At 42.3% G+C, this 20,891-nt stretch overlaps 1 protein-coding gene across 1 annotated transcript in view; it reads right to left on the reverse strand.

Moving 5' to 3' along the window:
• The window catches only part of nrg3b (neuregulin 3b), a 173,161-nt gene extending 153,398 nt beyond the window's left edge, over window positions 1–19,763 (reverse strand). Inside the window, 1 exon segment of the mRNA XM_063892699.1 lies at window positions 17,558–19,763. Within this exon segment, the coding sequence (XP_063748769.1) occupies window positions 17,558–18,398 (841 nt within the window). The 5' untranslated portion in view covers window positions 18,399–19,763.
• Window positions 19,764–20,891: the final 1,128 nt, after the last annotated feature.

A 20,891-nucleotide genomic window follows, 5' to 3' on the forward strand; every position in this document is an offset into this window, starting at 1 on the left:
TAACAGGTGGTTTAACCGAAGAGTGGGAATGTTTCTTCTGTGAGAAAACAATTAAGGTGGCGGTCCCTTTGATAGCTCTTTCAAAGCTAACAGTTTAACAAAGCACCCTTTTTGAGATTACACAGGATCAGTTTGATGGATATGCACCATAAAGCTTTTAAGTACAGTATATGGTCACAGTGTAGAAAACACGGTCCGTTAACATTAAAGTTTAACCACCCTCACATTTAACCACTATGAAGACAAAGCACCAAATAGCAGAGCATTTATATTGCATCTAGTATCTTTACACAATTTACAGACACTCGATCTTATATCCACCGGTGATTAAAAGTGCACCTCAGATTCAGGCAGCTGCTCTAAGAGTATCTTGATTGTTTTTTATTTTAGTTGTTGTAGCAAACACTTAATTACAAGAAAAATGTCATCGTAAGATTCCTGCCATGACTTCACAGATTAAGGTGTGTGTGTGTGTGTTTGTATGTGTCTAGCTCTTAAGGGATTGAGCTGGGAAAAAGGGATATGGGGAAAGGAGAGGAAGAAGAAATCGGGGAAACAAAGGGGGGGGGGGCGTGTGTCAAACACATCAGCGCATTAGCACACTGTTTGGCTTGGAGAGAGGCAGGAGGTCTGCTGGGAGATGAATTGCAGGAATGTGTGTGTGTGTGTGTGTGTGTGTGTGTGTGTGTGTGTGTGTGTGTGTGTGTGTGTGTGTGTGTGTGTGTGTGTGTGTGTGTGTGTGTGTGTGTGTGTGTGTGTGTGTATGAGTAAGTGACAGAGATAAGAGAGGAGAGAGAGAAAACCTCATGAAAGTGTGAGAGTGCGTATAATGAGGAGGGAATGGAAAGCACGTTTGTGTTTCTGTGCGCGTGCATTTGACATGTGACATGTGACGTGCAGCTCTGGTTGCGAGGGCGGAGAAGAGGGGAGGAATAGAACTTCATTCAACGAAGAGCCTCAGGCCCTGGGAGCAAAGATAGATTAAGAATGACATCTTAAATGGTATGCATCAACTGAATATCACAAGGGAGAATAAAAAAAGCACAGAATGAACCTGCCAACACTAGCTTCTGGTTAAAAAAAAAAACCAACGGAGTAATAGGGTGTGTCTTGGGCACCTGTAAGATCTCTCTTCAGAGGTTTACCGGGCCAGGAGGAGAGGGTACCTGGAGTCTGACCCAAGTTACACTTAGGGGAATACATTTCCCAGCAGGAGCAGGGGCCACACTGCCCCACCAGGTAAACACGCTTGGGAATAGCAGCAGTGCTTGCCATGTTGTCACGGTGACCCTGACCTGCAGATGTAGTCGGGTAATGGATGGCTGCCAGTGGAATTGGGTATGAACAGAAGGAGCTGGAAGTGAGCAAACATCCGCAGAGATGATATGCTCTTTAGTAGCGGAGCAAAATACAATTACTAAGTATTTATATTATAATTGTGAGATAGTTGTGCTTTTGTAAAAAACAATTCTACCATCACACCTTCATAATTTAATTTTGACATGAACACCATGATGTGTTTACGTATATCATTTGTACTCATTAGAATGTTCAGAGTTCAGTGGCATAGCTATATTGAAATAAGCATTAAATAAGGATCTGAGCAATTGTTCAAACACTGGCAACATGGATGAATCAGGTGCAATATCAAACCAAGCCTTGGTGGCCACACTCATTACTGCAACCATGTGTTTCATATCCCCAACAAAACACAATAAAACAGAGATAGCTACACAAAACTGGATTGTGTAAAAAGAGTGGACTTTCCATAAACATTGCGCTCATTGAAGATGGCAATAGGACGCTATAGATGTTCCCTATAAATCTAAAATCCTTGTCCACAGTCCACAAGATTAGAATTGTCTTTTCTAATCTTCTTAGGCTGGATTTTCTTGCCATGCTTGAAACCTATGCATGCAGTAATATATGATATGAGGAATCTTAAGCCAGGATATATGCCATTGGGGTCAGATGAAACAATTTGATAACAAATGGATTTTCTTCTGAAGACATGTGGCTGTCTGACCTTTGAGGGGTGTGGAGATCCCCAAAGAGGTTATGAATGCAGAGACACCAATAGACAGAACAAGGCTATATGTAGAAATGAGATAGACATGTTTGCAGAAATAGACAGCAAGGTCAAGAGCTGTCAGTGTACAGATGGACAGACGGATAAGCCCACCCCTTGCTCCCCCCTACACAAAAACACACTCACAAATACACACTCCACTATTCATTTAGATATGTTTCATGCTGATCTACTACTTCCTGTCACAATGGGTAGACAGAGAAGCCCTGGATGGGGGGAAATCTTCCCCTCAGCAAAACACATTCTAGCTTCTAGCCAGAGAGTAAGACATAACATGAAAAAGCAAGCCCACTTCTCTGTGCCAGAGAGAGAGAAAAGAGAGAGAGAAGAGAGAAGAGAGAGAGAGAGAGAGAGAGAGAGAGAGAGAGAGAGAGAGAGAGAGAGAGAGAGAGAGAGAGAGAGTGGAGTAGAAAGAGCAGGAGAGCAGTAATACGTTTTCAACTGAAATATTAAAGCCTCTGCATTAATCTGTCTTCCCCCTCCCTGGGGTGCTGGCGAAAGCTCTCGGTGTCCTAGAGTTCCCTGGAAAAGGACAGAGGCTGGCTACCTCACCTCTTCCCTTCCCGCAGGCCTCTCTCCACCTCTCCTCTCATAATGGCCATTTAAGTGTTTGTGTGGGAGTGGGCTGTGTGCTGGAGGTTTACTGAAATGGCCGCTACAGGCTGCAAACACTGTCTGGTCAAACTTGAAAACAAGGGAATGGTTTACATTTTTTTGTTTTCCTTCCTTTTATATATTTAAGAACTTGGTGTTAAGAAAATGACAAGTTGATTAATGTTTTTTCTAACTGGTAGAAAATAAAAAGGGTACTATTTTGATGATTGATGATATGGTATTTTAAAGTCCTTTGTCAGGCTTGAAAACAGTATAGAAATGGATGATTCAAGCCTTTAAAGATTTTGCTGATTCATGTTATTTAGAGCTTAAACAATTAGGCTATACTCTTTTGTTGTCGCAGGTTCATGTTTTGGGATGCTTCGATGAAAAATGTCATATCTTTTTTTTTTTTTTTTTTTACAATGGATTGTACGTTCAGAAAGTGTTTAATAAAACATATAATCAATACATGTTTTTGACCCAGTTGGAAACACTTATAAGGTGATTCTTGACTGAAAATCAATTAAAGGCCGTTGGTCAATTTCTAAAGATCTTCATTATCAACTTCATTAAAAATCCACTACTTATAGGTGCCACTCCCTTGTCTGCATGTCTGGGTCTTTTAGAGCTTTCAAGCTTATAACACCTACTCTAAATGTTCTGCTGGCAACTCATGAAGGTGGTGGCACCCATCTAGCCTTTATCTAGGCCACCAGATCCACAGCTGGACCCATCTGGCATTGCCATCTCCTCTCTCTGTCTCCCTACATACACACAATGCACGTGTGGACAGACGATATCCATCAAGTACACATACACAAACACACACACACACACACACACACACACACACACACACACACACACACACACACACACACACATACACACACACACACATACCAGCTGTTGTGGATTATCAAAGTACAAGGGCTGGTCTATTTTCTGAATTATGCCCAGTGTTTGATGGCGTGGCCCTAGATGTGAACCAACACAAAAGCGCCGGCTTGGTTGTTATAACATACTATTATACGCTATGCTTCGCTTTAGATTCAGGCCAGTAAGTACAAATGGATAGAACCATCTTTAAACTGTGATGAACGACAGGTGAGCTTCAAATTAAACCCACTTTGACAGCATACTTCAAAAAGCATATCATTATTATGTTTAGGGAATCTGTGGTTTGTGGGTCCCAAATCCGACAGCTTAAAACTCTCCCAATCCCTCTGCCAAAAAGGAAGCCATGAATAATGCCCTGTACTTTATTTTTTCTTATCTGATCAAGCCTTGACGTGGCCACTCAGAGAAACGAAGGGTTCTTTTAATCAAGCTTTTGAGAAACAGGAAATCCGTCTGCCCTAAACCTTCTTATATATACACTTTCCGCCATACATTGATCTTACACAATGACCCTCCAATCTTCCCGCTACCCCGCCTCAGCTTAATCTTCATTATTCCCTGTAATGCCATGGACTCTTTTGTTGCTGGGGTGTCAGCCTCTTCTTTACTACCATCCAGCATCCAACCCCCACATGTCCCATACCACCCTCTCTAAACTAAACACACACACACTGCAAAAACTCAGAGGATCAGAGTCCTTTGTAAAACAGACAAATTCAGAGTAAAAACATGTAAAATAGTCACTTGGGTACCGAGCTGAGGCTTTAAAGTTGAAGTTACTGTGAGTGGGAGAGAATGACGGACTGTGGAAACCCCTCCAAATGCTTTCCCAGTACTGCAATAAAATATTCCATCATATCCCTGAAGCATCTCTGTCTCCAGCTGGGATCAAAGAGTATACTTGATGACTGAGTGCATAATAGCGCCTACAACGGCTGGGTCCCGCTTCCACCAAACCCCTTTATTCCATTTCATTAATAGCAATCATGGAAAATAGATAATAAAGTTTGGTGTTCCCATTTCCTCAGTAAGTGCAGCATAGGTACATACCAGAGGAAGACACATTGGATAATAAAAACTGCTCTTTCATGAAATTACAATGAAAAGAATTTAAGTTTGACAGAAACTCCAGTCTGTTAACAGCTGGCAGCCGTTACAAATGTCAAGTGTTGAATCGGGTTCTTTAGTAAACCACATGGCATTAGCACTAACGGTATACAAGGCACAATATGCAACATTTTCTTGCTGCATGCTCACTTTTCCGTAATATCAAAACAGATTCCACATCTCGCACGGGTTGTATTCCTTTCAGGCTGTCTGTGACAGGTGTTTTATAGGGAGGAGCGCTGTTGTTGTGGATGTCCTATCAATGATTCAATGCAGCACATCAGATGGAAGGAGAGAGACAGGGAGAAAGATGTCTCTGGCTGGATGTTCGGGGGGGAACTTTCAATATATAATTCACTGAGTTGTCTGAAGTGTTGGGTGTGAATGTGATGGAAGCTCTTTCAGTCCTGTGAAGATTCAGTGCTCTTAAAGCTTGGATCTCTTAGGCCACTTTGAGCATGAACCACACTGCAAAATGTCCTTTTATGATCTTCTGATACTTACACTATGCTGCTAGACCCGCAGTGATCCACAAACACCAAGCACATCAAATAGGTGTGCACTTACTAAATTTTACCCACCAATATTTGACAATTGGCTCCTCCATTTAACTTGGAAGCACAGCAGGCTGAACAGTTACTCTCCACTTGCGCCAGCTCAATCAACTCGCCATGAGTAATCAAACATCTATGAGTGCTAGTGCAATAAAAACATCTGGTACACTTAAATCCAAGGCTAAAATGATAATCAGTAATGGCAAGCTTTTAAACTAACTACACACTCTTCCCAGGCAGCCTCTCTGCTGCTACCATATATTAGCAACTGTGTTTCCTTAAACGGGAAAGGGAGCTTTACATAGTCCACCATGTTTTTTGATAAAGCTACACAGTTCAAAGCATTGGCGTTTGTGTGTGTATGTTTGTGGTAATCGCAAGCTTGGGCAACAAATCCATAGAACAGAGCCATGTAAGATAGCAGATTAGGGGAATATGAAACACACTCTGGAGTGAGCACTAGGCAAGGGCTTTTGTCTTGTTATCTTCTGGAGTGAGTTGACATTATCCCCATGGATAAGGTTTTACCATGCATGGATTACAGCATGAGACAAGCTGTGCGCGCCCCCAGGAAAATAACATGAGAGGACCTCAGTCGATCCCTTTCTCCATCTTCTTCTCCACTCGGGCTCCCACTCTCACTTTTCATCAATGCCATGATCGGCACACCTAGGGCTTCTGACACAGTGTTTGAAAATAAGGACATCTACTGTAACTTCACAAGGTCCATCCTTCTTTCCTCTTCTTTTGAAAAATTGGGAACACACAATCTTTCAAAGCTCAAACTATTTAAATACCCTTTCTCCATTCTATTGACACATAGCAACACTGTAAATGAAAAAAGTATTGCAATAGAAAGAAAGAGATGTGCAGAGAGTGTAGTTTAGTTGAAAGCCAACTTATATAGACATCCTTTAAAGGTCTCCTATTTTGTTGTACGTATTGTAGGGCAATATCTATACAAAACATGTCTGTGAAGTGTTTTGCTCAAAATACCAAACAGATCCCCCATTGTAGCATGCCTTATACCCTTCTATTTCAGCCCTGTTCCTGAAGTTCTGATTCTGTGAGTTTCGCTTTCAATTAGAGCTGACCTGAAACTGGCCACGCCCCTTTGGAGCACATGCAGCTCTCTGTGAGAGAGGAGTTTCTAACGGAGATACTCAGCTAAAAGCTGCCGTGATTAAGCGCCACATTATGTTCCAAACCACATCAAGCATTTTTCTCTGAAACACTTCTCAGTGTTCACCACTAGAACAGTGACATTATATGTATTATATACAACAGCTCCCTCCTGCAGACATCCTGATGAACACACAGAGACAGAGCTGCCTACTCGAGGGGATTCAGCTCGACGGTTGCGGACGATAGGTTGGGACGTGTCACGTGGGGGGCACGTTGCCAGGAGTTCAATGTAAAGCCAGCCCACATTTTGGTTATGACGTCATATCGGCAGCAAATCTGGATCAGCTCGTTTGTACCTCCATTTTTAGAGATGTGGGTAAGGAGGAACAGAGAGAGGGTTGTATTTTCCGACACTTTGGGAGTCTCCTTACACACCGGGGAAACATATTTATGTATAAAAAAACAGCAAAAAGTGCATTTTGCATAATAGGGGACCTTTAAGCTGTGTCACTGAAGTTGCCTCCCTATTATCCATGGAAAGGGCCTTCCATATATCTGGGAGCAGAGATGCAAAGCTGTAATTTTCTTCTTCTGCTTCTCAACATCTAATGCATGCACAGTGGAGGATCAGACTGATTGAGGAATAAACACAAAACAACTAAGGATCTATAGTGTAGGCCGGGGCTGAGACACTCAAAGCTTTATGTATGAGCAAAAGTGCATACGGTTCTTAAGATTTCACTGGGTTCAAAAAAACTCATCACTTCATGCGTTACTTTCTTTATAGTTTAATTCAGAAGGCTAGCAGCAGGGTGTTGAATATTTTGTAGACTTCTGATTGAGTTTAAGGAAAGGAAAGAAGAGCATGTTCCTAAGGCTACGTTGATAAATATAATATAATATATGATATAAAACTCCTTTATGGGTTGTATGTAAGAAACAGAACTATAACTTTAGAGATAGAATTACAGAAAGTATACATTAAGCTCTTATTCCTTTTATAGACAATGTTTCTTAGCCTTTTTTTATTAAAAGAAGAACGCCTGAAACTGGAAAAAAAGTGACTCTTGGGCCCACAGTTTCCCCATTCTAAAAAGGGAACGTTTATTTATGGTCAGAATATTAAGTCAAATAAAAATCCGTTGGAAAAGAACTACATGGAGGATTTACATTCAATTACAACGAAGAAAAAAAGATAATATAATTCTAACGTTTTGGAGAAATTGTCAAAGGATTGTCAGGTTGTTAGTAGGGCTGAACGATTAATTGCATTTGCGATAATATCGCGATATGACAAAAGGAGATTTTCCAACCGCAAAGGCTGCGATTTGGCTGGTCACGTGATCTGGTCACGTGACTTGCGAGCGAGCCGAGCGGAGCCGAGCGAAGCCGAGCAGGCAGGGAAAGCAGTCAACGCTGCACTTGAACCTGTTGCACAATGGCCTCAGGCTCGTCAGAAGAGTGTACGGCTGGAAGTTTGGTACCAAAGAGGGGCGCCACGTCATTTGTGTGGAATTATTTGGGCTTTAAAAAGGAAGATGCTGCACAACGTCAGGTATTGTGCAGAACGTGCCTCGCTACTGTTGCTACCTCACGAGGTTCACGATTGTAATCACGATTGATCTATTGCTTGTGTTTGTTGAAAAATACATGAGAAGAGGACCTTGAAAAAATAATCGCATATTAAATCGCAATTGCAATATTGGGGAAAAAAATCACAATTAGATTATTTTCCTAAATCGTTCAGCCCTAGTTGTTAGTGTTTAAACAACTCGTTAATTCCTTCATTTATGCATAGAAGTACAATATAGTAGATTTATTTAATGCTTTACAAAATAAGAAATGAATTTAATAATAAGCAATCCCATTTGACATTTACAGATTGGTGCAAAAAGATGTGAACTGATATGTACAGTATATGAAAGGCACTGAGTTGTCAAGGAAAGCAATGAGTAAGCAAGAATATTTAACACCTATGCAGCTTTATGCCTCAGTACAAAATGGAGAACTGAAGGATTTCAAAGGCCCTTAAGGGAATGAAACCCCATGTTGGTAATAACAATGAAATAGCTAGTCTCTGTTCCTTATCATAATTCCCTTGGGAATTCTTTGCAGGAAGTGATGACAGTAGGTAATAAGGGATGATAAATGATACTCTAATCTCTTCCGGTGCACTCCAAGATAAGAGCTCTCATTGGTTGATATTCCTATGATAAGCGATGAAGGATGCATGAAAATAAGACGGAAAAGCAAAGAGAGAATTAAGACTGGTTCTTGAAATAGAGGACAGAAGGATGGTCATAAAAAAAGGAGGAACTAAGTATAGAGGCATTAAAAATAGTGGGAGGGAGGTGAGAGAAAGAGGTGACCTCCATCTCCACCTCCACCTCCACACGCCACAACAAGCCTCTCCATCTCAACCGGAGCATCATGGCACAGTTCCCGTCACTGGGGGTGGCAGCAGGCCACACATTGCTGTGAATCAATCCGACTGTTGCAACCTCCGCAATCCACACTTTCCTGCAGGTTCGTCATGCACCCAGATGCTATGTGTGAACAGTGCAAGTGAAAAAATCATGATCCACATGCCACACATACCTCGGCCTGAAGTCGTGATTTAAGTATCCGGATTGATGCAAAAATATCTTAATGATCACCAACAGGATGAGTGCATGTTTGAAATTATACCATGAGAGAGATTCCTGCATGAATTGACTTGAGTGTCCAATAAAACAAAAAGGAAATGTGATTTTGTATTGATAAAACTCAAAAACATCATATACCATGTACGTCTTAAATTCTTACACTACTTGTATAACAGCATTTAAAATTCATGCTTTAAAAGGATATGTGGGCCATTCATATGTTTTCACAGCGAAGGCTTTATGTACTACCTTCCAATTGAGACCATATATCCAACAGAGAAAAGGAAGAAGGATCATACATGGCACAGCAGTTGTGTTACCATTGCAGTCCCTTGAACAAAAAAGAATAGCTTGTTATTAGATTCATTGCATCCTGACTAAACCTGCCTCAAAGCAAGACGTTCCCCCCCAGCTCTCATCTCTTTTCCTTTCTGCGTTATTCCTTTGCAAATTGATAACGGAACCAGAGACCCCGCAGGGTCCGTAATTCAATATTTGGATCTAACAGTCTCAGATCAGATATGATGGACTGTAATCCTCTCTGCGCTGCCACAGCCACACGCACCACGATATCTCAGTGCCCCTTGAGCTATCAGCAACTCACCGCCTTATCTGCACATGAATGAATGGATGAATGGAAAAAAATAACTAATGTTCTAATGAATGAAAGAATGGTGAACTGGTGGTTTTGTCAATTAGAAGCAGGCCGATACTAAGTACCCATTTCTAAGATGTGAAAAAAAGCATGGTGGCAGACTTGTGGGTAAGTAGGCATGACAGCATGTGATTAAAATGAGTGAGTTAGTGAGTACTCCCCCAGAACACATCACCACCACTAAACCCAGTCCTTAGAATTGTTCTCCATTTCTTCCAATTTAAAAAGAGGCAAAGCAGGGGAGTCATGTTCAGAGACAATAATTATCCCACTGTTTATTTTCAATTAGGATTATTTCTTTCCTTAGGCTGAGAACACCTTTATTTCTCTGTGGGAGCATTAGTAACCATTAATTCTGTAAGGGGGGGGGGCGGTATGAAAAGAGAGATGAGCAATTAGAGGCCGAAGGGAAATCCAAAACATTTTTTACAAGGACCTTTATATTTTGAAAGGCCTTATGACTATTGTTGCCTCTGAAATGCTTTAGGTTATATTAGAAACTGTCACAAAGTGAAATCCTGTACTGGGTTTCAGCCATTAGACCACTGAGCATGGGACATCTCAAGCACTTTATAACAGGGAAGCTCCATTAATTATTCACACTTCCGGCAACACCACATTCTACATGGTTCTCTTCCCATACATTAATATTTCAGCCCCAACCCCACCTTTTCTTCTTCACTCTGTCACATCCCGGAGGAAAGTTTGTCTACATAAATCACAGTGACATTAAGAAGTCATAAGATGGCCTCAGTCATTGCTTAAATACAGCAAGCTTCTCCTCTAACAACCTACACGTCTCCTCCCTGCTGCCTGACAGTCAAATGTCACTCAGACGCATCAGATAAACTTGTTTGCTAGAGCAGCAGCAACACAACGATTTGCTTTGTATTTACTGAAAGGGATGTCATTAGTTGTTTGTAATATCGAACAAAAGTGTCTGCATAATGAATAACTTAAGACAACAGGAGAGTTTACAAAAAAAGAAGTGGTTATGTTTACCGAGCCCATGTCCCTTGGGATGCATTGGTCCCGAGCCTTTTAGCACCCCCCAACAATCCTCTATGCTTTAGGTTAGAAAAGGTCAGGGCCAAGGTTGTGGTAAGTGTCTGCCAATTCAACGGAAGGAGGGGGAATATGTAAACAGCCTGGGAGGAAGTGTTGCCTCGGAGGCTCATTTCAAGGATCAAATGTCCTGTGTTTGAGGGAGGACGGCATGCAACAGCAATCCAAGGCTACGTTTTAGGATGTCACACAGTAGAATCCGAACTGAACAACTTATCCAACATGACACGTTTTGGTAACGGTTTCAACCTTGTGTGTCCAAACCATTATCATATTCCTCATGTTAAACTGTTAGTGTTAGCTAGCATGCCCTTAGCATCATTATGCATCAAGTTAATACTACAGCACTGTTTCTCTTATTGCACAATGATATAAGTTAGCAACTCATAACTCAATTGTAGGATTGTAATTTTCATAATGAATAATGCCCGGCCATCTCACATACTGAAATTGCTTGTTTTCCAGACAAACCTGTATGTAATGAATGTACCTTTATGTCACACATAATTGCAGAGGGTGGTGCCAAAGCATGTTTTCCCAATTAGCATGAAAAAGTATCAAAGCGATAATATATGCAAGACAACAATTCCTTCTCTTTTGGCGTCACATCCAGCTCTATAAGGGTGACTCTTACTAGAAATTGTATAAAACTTTCTGTCCAAATCATAGAACAGTTTCCCATATGCACAAACCTATGGTTCTATAAAATGTACGTATAAAAAAAGGTACCATATAACATAATACACTGCTAACCAGCTCTGATTTACATATCCTGCTGATTGATTTCTGTAAAGGGTACATCTCGGAGAGTAAAATACATTCAAATATGGATAATACCTTGAGGGCAATCTGCATGAAAATGAGAGAGATAATAATAGAGCGGGTAGAAGGTGGTCGGAGATATGTAAAATGTTGGGCCAGACCTCATTCACTCAACTGTGATGAGTGTATGCCTTTACCTTGCAACTGGATCCTTAATTCTGGAGCATGCTCTCATGGTTTTTGACAGTCTTCGCCCCGACAAATTCAGTTTTTTCTTTTGTTTCCAGCACGCCCTATTTCTTTCCTTCTGCTCTCTCTTTTTTTCCCGTCCCTCGGCCCTCCTTACTCGGGGGCTCTCCCTGCCGCCTTCTTCCTTATTGATTCAGTGAGGTTCAGTGGGTAGAGCGCGGCACCAGCAATGGAAAGGGCATGGGATCAATTCCCACAAAATTTCAAGCATTCTCGAGGATAATTTGTCTGCAGGCTTTTCCCACTGAATACACTGATGCATTCTGCTTTGTAATTGGAGCCCATCAGTGTCAAATCTCTCTGCCTGCTACATGTTCAGGGCCAACATATGAGAATATTTTAAGATTGTATATATACATGTTCTGCACTATAGAAACGCTAATGCAGGCCTGCCGGTTGACAGTGTCAAAAGGATTACATTTACTGTAGCATGTCCGAGGGCATGGTTTTTGCTAATGCCTCATCCAGCTATGCTAATATAAATAATTTCTATTCTGGGATCAAGACTTTCATGCAAGCACTTTACTGAAATCCCTATTCATTTTAAATATTGAAGTTTCTTTAAAACCATTTAAATGTTATTCCCGTGTACAGTGGCCACCATTGTCAGACAAAATCCCACCTGTATGTCAGTAAAGTAGGTATCTCCTAAAAGCAAGTTCTTTTTCATTGTGACTGACAATCCATAGCACTAGCTCGACCACTATTACTCAGTGTGTTAATGTCAAATTGCAGCATTGACCTACTTCTCTGAGGCAAGCTTTTGTGAAAGAAGATCTGAAAATCACATGCTGAGACCAATGTTTCTGAACAACTTTGAGCTTCAAATGATAGACGCTAAGGCACAAAAGCCTGCCTTCCAACTAGGACGATATTTGTGAATTGGTGCAGCTGCACACACACACAGTGCGCAGAAGCAGCCCTGCTTGGGCCGGCATCAACGAACAAGCAGAGCGTGTCTCAGGAGAAACAGAGGGGTCTCAGAGGCAGCCCGGCAAATCTGAGCCTGACCTCCCTGGAGACAGAGAGAGGCAAACTGGATTTATATCTTTGTTTTTAATCCCCCTTACACGCTCCACTGGTCTTACAGTAGTACTTTGGGCAGGCATCATGTATAGTCAGAGAAAAAAACAAATAACAAAAAAAAAAAACAGAAGCTTTCGTGTCAGGAAAAACATCCTTTTTGTTCTTTTTCTCCGGGACATCAGAGAAAACATTCATCCGTGTCGCTCTCCTGTGTTTCGCTATCTGAAATAAAAATGTGCCATAACATCTGACTGCCTTTTTGACTCCCTAGCTGTATGATGCTAGTTATTCAGACTGAAATGCCTATTCCTTACTGCCCCCGGTTTTCAGTTTGACATTTGCCTTTGATTAAGCCGTTATCTGCTTGGGTTTATTTTCGTTTCGGCCAATCACTGTGACTACAAGATCCATGAGGTCAACATCTTTTTCAGGCGACATAAAATCAACGTTGACAGTTCAGTGGCTAACAGAGAGCGCTTTAACATGCTGAAATCATTTTTGCTAATTGATTTTATAGGACAACAAAGTGATTAAAAACTCAAGAAGTATGCTCACTTTAGAAAACTATGCAAAAGTAGTTCCAAGATGTGGGGCCAAATATAAGAACTGAATCTTCCCCATCCATTTTCCAAGTTGCCGACACAACCAGCTGATTAATTAAACCTATGGAGATAACAACAAAACACTTTTTCATCTTTAAAAAAATGAAAATGCCTCCAGTGCACAGCTGTTCTGGTGGTTAATGGCTGTTGCTTCAGTCAGTTGATTAACAGAAGCCTTGATAGCTGCGTCTGGTTCTCACACAGATGACAAAATGAGTCCCACCTATAAAGGCGCTGACTGACTCGGTTGTTTTCTCCAACTGGGGGAAGCAGCCATTGATTCCACTCAAAAGCAACACCAGACCTTTGAATTACTTGACAAAAATTTGAATGTGGCTGGCGATTAGCTGCTCTGGAATGAGGCGAGTGAGATGTGCATGGAATTACAACCACACTTCACTAAGGAAGATTTCTCAGAAGCGAGAAGAGAGTGGAATTGGGCCCTGAGCCAACACAGCGTCCATGGTTTCACCAACAGGCATTCATTGTGCACTGCTCCATTCGCCTGTGATTTCCCCACTTCTGAGCCAATGGGGCTTGTATGTAGAGAGCGGATTTGGATACATAACAGCCATAGATACAGAAAACGAAAATGCGTGAATTAATGAGTGTGGCTGCACACACGCATAATGCTTGTCTTTGTGTTCCAGTGTGTGCCAGTTTATCTGCGTCTACCCATATTTTCATCAAGGCAAGCTGAAGAGCAAACCTACAAAGGATAGAAAAACACAAAAGTAAAGCAAAAAAGGATGGAGATGACACAGAGTGAACACAATAATTATGGGGTAAGGTGGAGAATGATGGGGAAATAAGACCAAAGGAGAGGTCAAATATGTCATCCCCAACGGACAGAGCTTGTCTTTCCATTATAAAACAGATTCATTTAGGTCTTCACCAAAAAGCAGGAGCAATGGCAATCAGTAGAGTAGGAAAATATTCATGTTACTGCCTACTATACGCGGCCCAGATTATGTGATCCAGAGACCGTATAGTATATAACTGCATTAGCACAAAATTTAACATAAAATATGAAATCACTTGGCTTTGGGTAAAGACAAATGCACCTGAAGTCATGTTTTACAGCGCATTTCATCATCAGCTGAGACATTTTCTGTGTATCATTACACTTTAAGTACGCTGCATTGCACAACTCTACATACTAGTATGCTGGATACATTCAAGCTTTAGAAGGAGCTGCATTTCAGAAACTCCCAAAGCTTGCTTCATAAAAGGCTGTGTTTTGCCCTACAGGATACTTTGTTAGTGTTTTGCATCTATTACAGCACATTATCCTGTACACTAGGGTTATGTGAATAAATATACACAGCACACAAGTGAAATGAAAGTAATATGCAGTAAAGAGAATGCTTCAATATTTTAACCCATAAAAAATTATGGCAATATGAGGCACGGGAAAGAAACACATTACAACAGGACGCTGTTTAAAACAAAGCCTAGCCTTGGGAGAATAAGCATCAACAGTGAGCTCCACTCTGATCACTAACTATTCAATTGAAGCCACGTTCCCTTATGTTTATTGTTGTTTGATACAGTGTGAATTCAAATTGTTTTTGAATACTGGAAGTGCTACCACACTAGTTTATGACTATATGAAGTATAAAAATGTATGGATTTACAGATATGGTATGCACAAGGAGATGTGTCATGCAAAAATGTAACAATAAGAGCTTTCATAACTGTCAAATTCAATCAGTAGTCATTTAGACACATACTGTATGTACACATAAAGACAGCTATGCCTATTCTGCATGTAATGTATTATATTCAAATAGTACAAGTTAAAATCTACAATTTATCATGAGACCTGCTGACTTTCATTATTTTTTTAGCATAACCTTCCACAGTCTTAAAACAAGGAGAGACTTCAAACATGATGTAGATTAAGTGTTAAAGCCACATCTTACCAGGTCACTGTTTCATGAATGTTTGAAATATCTTTATAATAGCCAAGGAGTGCCATAACGTTATATGTAACAGCTATTTTAATGGCATTATTCATTGCATTGAAGATAAGACTCTTTTTTTGTTCTAGCGGACAGGATCTATTTCTTCAAATATCACTTTCTGTGGTAAAATTAAGATTAAAGAGTTGTGTTTTGCCGTCTGTCGTGGGCCACCTGTAGCTTGATAGACATTTTACTAAATGCAGGGAAAAAAGATTTCCCACGTCAGCCAAAAAGTCAGCCCAAAGTACGATGTCAACATGTAGGCTTAAAATCTATCAACAACATCCGCCGAAAATAACTTATATATGTAAAAGCTTTCATTCAATGAGGATAGCTTTACTAAGAATGCTTTAGCTTTTGAAGGCAGTGGCTTTTTAATAGTATACAATACAGACAGATGTGTCCTGATGTTCACAGAAGGGAGCTGCCTGGTTTGGCAGCTTTCAGCTGTTTGGCAGCTCTTTGTCGGGTGACGTAATTGACTGTGGATCAGTGGATTAGGCTGCAGGAGAAGTCGGAGGACTTTCTGTTGGCATTTCTACACTTTTGTCACAATTACAATTCAAATACATATGGTTTCAAATGCAATATCCACCCTGCTATGCTGGAGATATGTACTGTATGTATGCCCTGAGGTAAAGAGCAAGACAATTATGCCACTTGATCAGTGTTTGCCTGTGGAATCAATGCCATTGACATGTTCCAACTGATGAATGAGATGATATTATGTAGTCAACCGGAACTGTTGTCCACACCAGAAATATGGAGAAATGAAGATTTCAGTTTCCACATGAATTCATTTCCCTCCACAGCTCTTTGCTGAGAAACAAAAAGACTTCGAAATAGACAACATCTGTCCCATAGTATACCCACTGAATTCCGCAGCATTTTGATCACTTTACTTATTCCTGGGTCCTTAACATTACTGCAACCATATGAAGCTAATATGAATGCAACTATACATACATACATACATACATACATACATACATACATACATACATGGTGATCATGAGCCAAAAGTGAGTTATAAATCAAAGCTGAAAAGTAAATAGAGGGCCTGGAGTTTGAGAAAGAAAAAAATCAACAAAGTCATAGAGTCAGGACTCATGATATCACTCACATCCTGCCCCACCCACGTCTGAAAAAAATGCCTTGTGATGTTAAAAACCTGTCCCTGGTGGAATGAATAATCAGGAAGCTTTCTTTTTTTACACAATGCTAAATACGCAAAAATTCAGAGCTCTCTTGCTTTATACCCTCCATCTCCCTGAAGCCTTTCCCTCACTTAGCCCACTCCATCTGCCGTCTCTCTCTACTCACAGCTCCCACTCTTCATTCCTCTGCTTTGTTATGCTTCCTGCATTCTCCTCCTTCCTATGCCGTCCACTCATACTTTGTGTTATTTATCAAAGCTTTTCGTCGTGTTTCTCAATTTCCTTCCACATTTCTATCCACTTGTCCTTTGCAACCCTATTCTCATCCCTACATCCATCTACCTTACCCTCTGAGCTGTCCCTGTCCCTCTCAGTATATCCCTGCAGTGTGAAAGCAGTACCTGCGACACTCTGCTCCCAGTATCATCTAAATCTAAATGAGATGTGTGGCCTTGCTGTATCTGATTCCTCTAGACAGGAGGTGAGGGCTAACCTTTCTCCCGCTTCGACATCTCAGCAGCTCCCGTTATTTGTTTTCATAACACAAATATGCTGTCCTTGGTCACTGCACACATCCCTAAGCTTTAACATCTCAACTCAAGCAGACAAAACAAAATAAATTCTGCTAGATGGAGCCCTGCCTTTAATGGTACTCAAACCAGCGTGTGATAAAAAGAAAAACTCCTCCGGAGGTAAGATTCATATCGGATTAATGCACAACTGAAAGATAAAGACGAGAGGGGTGAAAATACTGCGAATATCCCCTGATATCTGTCTGTGCTAATGAATACGATTAATGTTAAGCTGCTGGAGCATCCACTTTCCATGTGGATACTAAAGGAAATCCTTTATATTCTCAGACCATATCAGAGCATATCAGACAATAGAGACTTTTTTTAGCCAGCAATACAGTTATATGTGATAACTGGCAGCTATATTGACATACCATTTTTACTACAGTAAAGGCCCAGAAAAGAGCTCTTGTGAAACACTCATCTCAAGTTCCATCAATAACCTCATAACAACACTCAAGCACACACCCAAAAAGCGAACTTACGTGTTCTGAAGCGATGGTGTGGGCGTGTGGCCGGGCCCTTGACTGGACGCCCGTGATTCCATCGTGACGTGGGCTTGACAGGTGCTGCCTGCTGGGAGGTGGTCGGCTGCGGCTTGGCGGTGGTCTTCACAGTAGCTGTAGTTGTGGTGGATGCTGTAGTTGTGACAGTGGCAGACTGCCCTGGCTTTGAGTTGACAGCGCCATTACGTCCATTACCAGAGCCGGTTCCTTTCCTAACAGTGCTGCGAGGGGTGACCTCCTTACCGCTGGGTGGTGGGGTTAGTCGGGTGGCCCGAGTGGTGGAGGTGGTAACCACAGTCCCACTACCGCGGGTGCCAACGCGGTTGTGAAGGTGAGGGGCGCGGTTGCCATCTCCATTGGCAGTGCTGCCATTGGCTGAGTGGTTTGCCGGTGGCCCTGGTCGAGTTCTTGGCGCTGGGGCAGTACCATCTGCAGCTAGCGGCGTAGTAGTCGACACCATTGCTGTGGTAGAGGCAGTTGAAGTAGTGGTGGCTGTGGAAATGTCGGGCCCCTTGGGCATGGCACTGGGTTTGGAGAGAAATATAGGGTCCTGTCCAATGCTACCTTTGGGATCCACCAGATCAGTAGGGACATAGTCTTGGACAGATCCCACAACAATCCATTTCAGCAGCATCAGACTCAGTCCAAGACCCACAAAGCCCATGACCAGGGGCACAGCACACAGCCAGGTCTGCTGGCGAGGCCACACAGCACAGGGGCCACAGCGGAGAGGGCCCGGGGCTCTGGGAGATGCCTGTTCAGCCCCTGGCTCCTCCAGCGTCATGGCTGCTAGACTGCTTGCACCAGAACGCTCACTCATCCTGCCGTTGCTTTTTCTTCGAGTCTCTTGGTGTGTTCAGGAGGTCAAACAGGTGGCCAAATGATACAAGGACATATACAAGGAAGGGGATGTGGTTCAGAAGAAATGTTGGGCATCTTAAGTATGTACCCGCACAATAGTTAGCCTATATAGAAACATGCACAGACACCAAACACAAACTAATACACAAGCATCCGCATCACGAGCAGACACAACCACTCACAGTCACCCTACTACTTATTAAAAGCTGGCACAGCACTCATACACAAGCAATATCACCTACACTCCCTCTGGCGGACAACAACCCAAACACACACACACACACACACACACACACACACACACACACGCACACACACACACACAAATATGGACGAGTATATACACACTTCCACACGAGCACGCAGGTTGGACAGGTGAGAGAGCGAAGCGAGGTGGCGCCTCACTCTAGTTCAGCGCTAACGAAGCGATGATAAATCCCAGGATGCTTCACTCCCTTGTTAAAAAAAGACGACGTGAAAAGCACGGAGAAGGATATCGATCCGCGTCTGACTGGGGCTGTAAATCCATGTGCGAGTGTGCGTGCGTAGATCAACAATCCAGGCTACGGCAGCACCCTTTGACTCTCAATTGGTTGATTATCGGCCGCATAAGGTCCTTAAAAGGCAAACCACTTTAACCCGTGATTTTCATAGTGTTATTTAAGTTATTGGACCTTTTCCTACGTACATTAGGGAGCTTCCCTTTACCTCTTGCTGGTGTCTTTGTCGGCTGCTTCAAGTTTGCCTCTGATAGCCCTCAGTTCTCCATGCCCCGCCACCCTTTTTAGGCGCTCCAGCTGTCGGTAATCCAGTAGGGAGAGAAACGGGGAAAGCCACCGAAACTGAAACGAGGCAGGGATCTGATGGGATCCGCCAGTGTGGGGTGGTGTTGGTGGTGCCCGGGAGAGCGGGCTAAATCCAACTGATCCGGGTCCAATCCCTTACGCCGATCTCTGATTCTTCCAGAGTGACAGTCTTCCGGAAAGCTGTCTGTCTGCAATGATAGATCCAGTATCGGTGTGTTTGTGTGTGAGGGGGGTGAGAAAAGAAGCCTGGTTTACCTTCACTGCATTCCCACAGTGGTGCAAGCAGCAGAAAAGGAGATGGAGGGAGGGAGGGCTTTGAAAAAATGATGCGGCGGCTGTTCTTGGAGGCTGCAGACTAGAGAGAGACAGTCAGGGAGAGAGAGGATGGAGGGATTGTTGGGGGGGTGTTCAATCCGCGGTGAGTGATGTGGGCTGCACGGCTCCTATCCCATCCGGCACTGTCCTCCGGTTCACCGCCTTCCTCAATACTCCAAAGTGACGACTTGTGACTGCCCCATGTCTCCCCCCAGACTCCACGGATGTATGTGTGCGCTGACTTACCTTATCAGCTAAAAGAAAGACAGAAAAACATTCTGGTGGGTAGAAAAAGGGAGGTTGTGGGAAAACAGGAGAGAAAGAGAGATGCGTGTTGGCTAAGCTCTGCAGCAGATGCAGATAGGAGGCAGGGGGAGGAGGCGGCAGCAACAGCAACGTGCGCCACACACACATACACTCATACACACACACGGTGTGGAGAAGAGAGGCGCTGCTATAGACACACCCCAGGGAGCGGTGAGAGGGAGGTAGGAGGGAGGGAGGCGCCACCCCGATGTCTTCCACCAGTGGCACACAAGAGCAAACAAACCAAACACCTGGCTCATAATTTATGGGGGAGTTAGAGCCCTACTTCAACTTGATACTTCCGTGGGCAGTAGATGAATCCTTTATTTAACAGTTTACAAGGGACAGGAGGTAGGTGCACAGCCAACAACATCTGATGGGCAGTAATTCTATATTATATCAGAATGTCAGAGGAAAACACACGGTAGAATCAAGGCTCAATTGAATAGCCAGATTTGGAATTTGGTACGTATTTTTTAAGTGCAGGGTAGGAAGGAGCAGATACTGTGCCATGGATTTAACAACGCAATTCTGTATGCACATATGAAAACAGGGGCACTACATGGGAAGTTCAGGTAAAACAAAATGTGAAAATCTACAAATATTCTTACATTCTTTTTGACAAACAGCAAGTTGTAACTACTCTAATTAATTTCCTACTGCCGGTGTCTATTACACACACACATTGTCATCATAGAAGACACATCAATGCAGTTCAATTTCAAAGTGTGATTCCCCAGTTTCCTTGATTAATTTCTAATCAGAAAAGACGCAATTTGTTAAAGAATTGAGAAGTTGCGGTTGTCTAATCAGACATTTGGATGTCTCTTGTGTCTCCAGTGTTTTACTTATTTCTGCTTCTTTGGAACATGATTGATTCTATTTAACAATGAAACTGAGTTATAGACTAGTTCCAAAAAATAATTTAGCATTGAAAAATTGGGTGGATACATACTGTAATAATAATAATCCTTGAAAACTTGTCTGTATATGTGATCCTTCTGTGAAGGGGAAATAAAGTGGGG

This window comes from Eleginops maclovinus, chromosome 10 (genome assembly GCF_036324505.1).
Source record: "Eleginops maclovinus isolate JMC-PN-2008 ecotype Puerto Natales chromosome 10, JC_Emac_rtc_rv5, whole genome shotgun sequence".
NCBI classification, from domain to species: domain Eukaryota; kingdom Metazoa; phylum Chordata; class Actinopteri; order Perciformes; family Eleginopidae; genus Eleginops; species Eleginops maclovinus.